The sequence below is a fragment of the Atractosteus spatula genome, chromosome 8 (genome assembly GCF_055471065.1).
Source record: "Atractosteus spatula isolate fAtrSpa1 chromosome 8, fAtrSpa1.hap1, whole genome shotgun sequence".
In the NCBI taxonomy this organism is placed as follows: domain Eukaryota; kingdom Metazoa; phylum Chordata; class Actinopteri; order Semionotiformes; family Lepisosteidae; genus Atractosteus; species Atractosteus spatula.
In genome coordinates, this window is record NC_142713.1 from 24,989,887 (window position 1) to 24,997,007 (window position 7,121).

At 34.0% G+C, this 7,121-nt stretch overlaps 1 protein-coding gene across 1 annotated transcript in view; it reads left to right on the plus strand.

Moving 5' to 3' along the window:
• Window positions 1–2,914, plus strand: part of pawr (PRKC, apoptosis, WT1, regulator) — a 100,312-nt gene extending 97,398 nt beyond the window's left edge. Inside the window, exon 7 of the mRNA XM_088922844.1 lies at window positions 1,450–2,914. Within this exon, the coding sequence (XP_088778970.1) occupies window positions 1,450–1,536 (87 nt within the window). The 3' untranslated portion in view covers window positions 1,537–2,914. The remainder of the gene's footprint in view (window positions 1–1,449) is intronic.
• Window positions 2,915–7,121: the final 4,207 nt, after the last annotated feature.

Sequence of the window (7,121 nt, forward strand, 5' to 3'; positions counted from 1 at the left end):
CACTTCTTTTTTTACACATAGGTTTCCAGCTTCATTATACAGTGTTGATTTCCATTGTAATTAATATCTGAAATACCCCTCAACACTATGCCTATGGCTTTTGCAGGTCTATTATCTGACCTATATAGATTCTGAAACTTATAACTCATCCGTTTTAACTTCCTGTTTCTGAATGTTTCTCATTATGTATAGTGCTATGTTGCCTCGTCTTCCATCTCTCCTGTCTCTCTGGAATGCTGACTACCCATTCTTGTTGTATTCCCAGAATCGCTCTCCTTTGGCCATTGTAGATTTTTATGTCTTGGCCATTGTTCTATTTTGTTGTCAAGAACAACTGTTCAGTCTGTGGTCGAAGAAGAAGTGTTAAGATTTTAAAGGTGTCTTACTAAGAATCCATCTGTCTTGATTTATCTACTTACACATTCCATTTTTAATTATCAAAGATGCCAGCAGTCTTTACTATTGAGGTTGAAGATTAATGTGCTGAAAACAGTATTTGTTAAGGATTCCAGACATGGCTTCCCAATGTTGATCTCCCTCATGTATACATCAGCAGCCTTATCTTGTGGATTCTACTTAATTTAAATCCTTAAACTTTCTGACAAATGTAGCATTACTAATTCAGAGGTACTGTCTGTTTTGTGATGGAGAAAGATGGAAATGAGAAGTGTCATCTTTTCATTAGAGCTTTGATGGAACTTCCTCGCTGTGATGCTCCTCATTTACTGTTAATTTGAGATGCTCGTTTGCCTTTCAATTGTTAAAAGTTTTTAGGGCACGTGTCATTGGGTACAAAACAGGGCTTTAAAGTTTTAGGAACGTTGATACCTCTTTTTTCTTCAACATGGGTGAATTCAGGGGTTCCCAGTCTTTGTCCACAGTAGCTACAATCTGGTGGGGTTAAAAATGAATAGGTGATTTTGCAAGTTCTGTGGTTCAACAATGACGTTGAAATAGCTAGTTAATTTTTTTCTTAAAAGGTAAAGGTATTAAACTTTTTTTATAATTCTTATAATAAATGTATTCAGATTTTGTTTTTGTAAAATACCTATTTACCAGTCTACTGTAGGTAAATTTGCACAGTAAATAAAAATGGATTATTGCTGGCTTTATAATAGGCCCAACTTTGTAAAAATGTATACCCCAGTATTTCTCAATTGAATGCAATTGTAAACCTCAACTCAGCTTTTTACTGTCATTGCTAAAGAAAATGGCTGACACAGTAGCCTTACATTTCCAAGCTCCTGGGTTTGATTCTGGTCAGGTGTTACAGTCTGCATGATCTTGATGCATTTGTGCATGGTTATTAAAAAGATCTTACAATTTAAAGTTTGAAGACATACTGTACCAGGAGGTCACCTCAGGAGGTGACAGTTTCAAAAGAAAATAATTGTGCGGATGCTGCTTGTACTGTCCATAGTATCAACTTAGCATGTATCTGTTTTGCAGGATCTTGATGACATAGAGGATGAAAATGAACAGCTGAAGCAAGAAAATAAGACCCTCTTGAAGGTTGTAGGTCAGCTGACCAGGTAGAAGTGTTACATGGGAAGGTGGAAAAAAGTAAAAGCTAAATGAATTGCCAGCATGGATACAGAGGAACGCCTGGTGCACCCTGCAAATTAATTGATTATTCTGTTTTTGTGTTTTTCTTTGTTTTTTATTGGAATAATAATTTCCAGATAACCAGATGCTCCTGTTATGCACAGCTCTTTAACAATGTCTCAGAATATCTCAGCATAAAGAACACCGATACTGGTTTTTGTAAGTACTAAACAATCAACTTAAATGGGATGTCTGTGAATGCTTTTGGGTGAAACTATATTTAATGTAAATTTGTTGTACATAAGCCCTTTGAGATTGTTTTGATGATCCTAAAACAATGAATGTAAGTGGTAGACCACCAAACACTAAAGATATATTTGTTTCCAAGGATTGACACCTCTGATGATGGTAATGTTTTAAAAGGGGGGTCACACCTTGACATTTTTATTGATAAATATGAGCTGCGGTTACATTGTTTCTGGTGTTTACATTGTATCTTTGGGGTATTTAAAGTAAAGACATTGTAGAACACTTAGTTGTGTTTTCACCAAACTATGACATTAGACAGTAACTTTAATTAGCCAAAGTATTAAAAGTATTTCATTAGCGTAACACCTTGTGGGAAATGAGTAGTTTATGATGCAGAATCTCTTTGAATTCTAAAAAAAAGGAAAGCCTGGTGCTTTTTTCTGCTCATACTACAGAGGGTGATGCATTTTGTACTTATAATCTGTACTTGCCATTTTTCAAACCAGGATTGAAGATCCTATCGAAGGTCAAATGTAAATGGCACAAGTAAAACAGTGAATATGTGAATACAATGAATGTCAAGCCATTTGTGTCTAGACATTGGTGTTCACGAATTTGTAGTTTCCCAGAAAGTACATAGTTAAGAGTGATGATAAATAAGGTTAAACAAAATGAAAAAAAGCAAAATACCACCTGTTCATTAAAATGTCTTCCATTTCTAATTCATATCAAATTGAAACTAATATGTAATATTCATTACCTAGAGATAGCTTTTTCTTCTTTAATAAAAACAAAGCAGATGCTGAAGCTGTGTTTGGAATGCCAAGAAAGCAAGCCATTGTGGCAAGACAGTTGTTTTATCAAAATGCATTATTCTGGCTTCTTTAAATTATAGAATTCACTTGGGCTTAGTAATGCATCTTTGATATGACTTAAATCTTAAATCTTTGATATGTGCTGCAATTTGTAATGCCCTTTTCCCCTACTTCCATTACATTACAATATATACTTTTAATTTAGCTGTATCATGATGTATCATAATGATTTTGGTAGATTTCACCAGTAGATTATGCATGTACAGAAGAGAAGTCATTAAATAAAGGCTTGATTATATATTTAATATTGTCTCTTTTATTTTCCTTTTTTTTCAGTTGAATTTGTAATTAACAGCTTTAAAGCAAACATGTTTTATTAACATGTTATCCATCAAGAATATTAGAAGGATGGATAATTACAGTACATTAAAAGAGGTATTTTTGTGAAGTTATCAACATAAAGCAACATACCTGCATATTAATAAGATTTGTGCCGATGGGGTCATAAATCTCTTATGGACAGATCTCTCAAGACATTGTTATAAGACAACCTGAAACAAGAACATAAAGACTTTATTTCCATTTCTAAAACACTTAATAGTATCTATAGCACAATCTTGTGCCTTTGTGTCTCTTTCTACTACTGCACAGTGATTTAGCTAGACTGCAGACAACTTGCGGAAGTTCTGTGAAGAGAAAGCAAGAGCCAGCTATGAGGTCATGTGAATACTTACAGAGGTGCTGTAGGGTAATATCTGAAACTGTTGCATATACAAAGAAATTGAAAAGAAAATGGCAATGAATGGATTTAAATGATCTTATAGCTCAGTTACTCCCATTAAGCTATTATCCCTTTCAGTCCAGGAAATGTAAAAAAAGTAAATTGTAAGAGAGACTCATTCTTTGTAAATCCATGATTAATCCCTTTAAGACACACTTGCTACTAATTTCAATTTGACCTCAGAACTCAAAACAGTGCGGGAACATCCTTGAGCTTGAGAAGGTAAGAGCTGCAGCTTTAATACCTTTGCTCAGATCAGTAAATTAATTAGAAGAGCAAAGGATAAGGCTGTTATAGGTGCATGTAACAAAATTTTAAAAAGTTTAGCCCCATGTAGAAACAATAAGAGACATAAATCCCATCCCGAGTGCTCAAATGCAAAAATAAAAGGTGAAGATTTTAATTTGATTGTGGACTAACGGAAGATAAGCACGGTAAGATTCCACCTGAACCTTACCTGACAAAGAAAAGCAAAACGTCTTGACTGATGTGCCACTTTTCCCAGTGTGATCACTGCTACCCTGAAATGTGGTAGGATAAGCTTGAGAGAAGAGTGAAGACAGCCAGCATGAACATGGTTGGACTAAAAGAGCAGCAATATACTGTAGAAAGATATATTATGAAACATACATGTCAACATCTGGGATATGCCCAGCATGCCAGATGAGAGAAAAGTTTGAGGTAAAAATTCTTCTTGTTTGCTATCCCCAGTTTTCATGTGTACATGTGTTCATCTTTTATCTTTAGTGTGTGAATTGGGGTATCCAACACCTCTGTCATTCACCAGTTAAAAAACTCAGGGTTGTTCTTCATAACAGTAACTTATCTCCAGATGGTGAGGTAATTAAAATTCATTACACTGCCATGTTTTATATGAAGATTGTGTGATAATCCTTGTATAGAAGTAAGCACGGTACAACAACCTCAAGCTTTAAAAGTTTATACTATAAAGCATTCATTATGCTACTGTGTACAATAATGTTAAGAATTCATAGCTGTTGTTTTAATAATAGCTAATGTAATTAGTAAACATTATTGTTAATAACAGCAACAACCATGATTTAGACAATATTCTTATCCAAAATCATTGATATGCACTTTAATATAACAAATTATATTGTATCTCCTTGATGCTGTCTAGTAAGACTTAATTCAGATAAAGCTCATTTTGTATTCAAAATTGAATCTGTTACACAAGAAAACTCGGTTATGGTGTCCCTGCAACAACTGAGAAAGCTAAATGAAAGCATGCTGCTCTTCTGAACCTTCTAAAAAATGAGGAAACACTGGCTTCCCAAAGGAGCAAGAAAAAATGCTAAAACCAGCAAGTACTGTAGATATTGAACTGGTTCACTAAGAAAAGAAAAAAAATTATGAAAAAGACTAACCGATTAGGAAACAACTGGAAAGATGCACAAAACATTGAAAATTCTCCCATTTCTACATAAAGTAAAACACTTATTTTTAAATTGTGTTCCCTTTTCCTTAACTAGTCTTCAACCATAACTTGTGATAAATGACGCATAGTTGAACACAGATTGATCACATTCTTTTAGAGTACATTTTAGAGTAAATGTTTAAAATCTGTTTTCTACTGGATTAGCATGTTCTTGATGACTGTAGAGCTGGTCTGCTCACTTTTATGAAAACAAGATCAAAACTGTTTTTATCCCATTTATGATTGAATACAGGTAAAACCTGTATATGTTTCAACAGAGCTGGTTCAGTTGTTATTCAAAAAGGTCACCCAGAAATACTAATGCTTGTTTATCATCAATATTTTTGCAATAGAATTTGATTGCTTCCATGAGCATTTAGACCCACTAAACATGCTTACACAATTCTGGAGCTGTGCTTCAGATTAACAGATGGTTTGCATATCTGTTACAGTGACAGTTCTGAGTGAAAAACCACACATATGTGAACATGTATAAAGCATACAGTACAGGCTACCTCCACCCCTTCTAAAACTGTTTTTCAATGACAGCTGAGTGTAATGTATGTGCTTGTAGTACAATCGGCAGGCCTATATCCAGTTCAGTTCTTATTTGCATGTATGCTCCAATACAAAGACATTAAAGGAATCATCAAAAACAAACACAGAACAGCAGCAGCAACAATAAGTTAAATAACATACTTTAACTAACTTTAAAACAACCTATTTAGTTACACTGTTACACTGAAATATGTGGTTTAATTGTTAAGCCATTAAATCAATTGGTATTGATTTAATGTCTATATACTGTATAATAGAATAACATGCATAATCTTTTATAACTGTTCGTTGAAATGGCATTACACACACAAGATTATTTGTGACAAGACCGCTTCATCTGAAAGCTAAGAGGAGGACTCCAGGCAGAGAGAAGGACACCATTAAGGACTTGAAAGCTGACAGGTACTTTCTGCAGCTCAGTAACAGTGGTTCTGTGTAATTTTATTTTGCCGCCTGATTTTATGCATGTTGTTTTGTTGCTGCATAGAGTTTATGAAGGAGTTAACAGTTGTGTTTTTCAAGAAAAACGGTACTGTTTCACAATGCACAAAACATATTGCACAGTAAATTTCAAATAACAAAGCCAAGGAAACAAAGCAAATACTAAATACATGTTGCTTTCGCAAACAATATTTCCTGAAAAGTAAGTTGTTGGCTAGAGTAAAAGCATATGTATCTGGCTCCCTGATTTCAAAGCTTTAAGGCATAGCAAGAAAAGTCCTGTTCACCTGCAAAGTGTAAGCAATAGTCATTTGCGCATTGTTTACTGGAATCGGTATAGTAAAGGTCAGGTGGAAGACCATAAAATAAGGTCTAGCTACTGAAAAATAGCTGCTGAAGTGTTGAAACATCTGGAATCTTGAATTTAAGCAGATGATTTTAATATCTATGTAAAACACTTCAGGAAACCGGTACACAGACTTTTAAGACTGGAGTAAGACCTGATCAATTTTTGCATAATCAGGATGAATCAAGATTCTAGCTCCCATGCTTTAGCTTCTACAGTTTTGAGAATGTTTGTGAACCCCCTAGATTGGTCTGTATTCTCATAGATTTTTTTTTTACATAGAATGTAATTAAATCTATGAAAATCTTAATAAAAAAATGAAAATAAGCTGATTAAATGTATAACATACAATGTATTTATTTCATTAAGAAATAACAGTAAATTCTCGTGTAAGTAAGTAAGTGAACCATTCAGTCCAGTAACTGGTGATGCACACAAAGAAAACTCTTTCAACATGTTTTTTTGGGTGCAAGCAGCTATAGTAAAAAGGGAGAAAAAAAAGCTACTTAGCATATTAGAATCTACCAACTGTACTAATGGATTTTAACAGTTGATTGGAGTTTTGACACAGAAATGGAGAGTTCCCTCAGAAGTAAATGAGAAACACCAGAAGACACAAATACCTTGTGTATTTCTTTTAATTTAACAAGTTAGCTGTTTAAGTAACTATCACTCCCTCGTAAATTAAAGTATACAGTATGCAGACAACTCCAATGACAGTTGGTACAGTATTTTGATGATTCAGAATTTTTTCAAACATACTGGAAATGTGTTTTTTTTTTACCATTACATTTCAGTAGAGTGAATTGAGGCAAGATGTTGGTTGTGCTTTTTTTTTATTGAAAAAGTAAATTGTGCATGAGAATTGCACTGTTAAAATTGGATACTTGCAATCTGTGCTCTCAGTTGCAGTTCTGTTTTCCTCATAATACAAAGTGTCTATCTAGG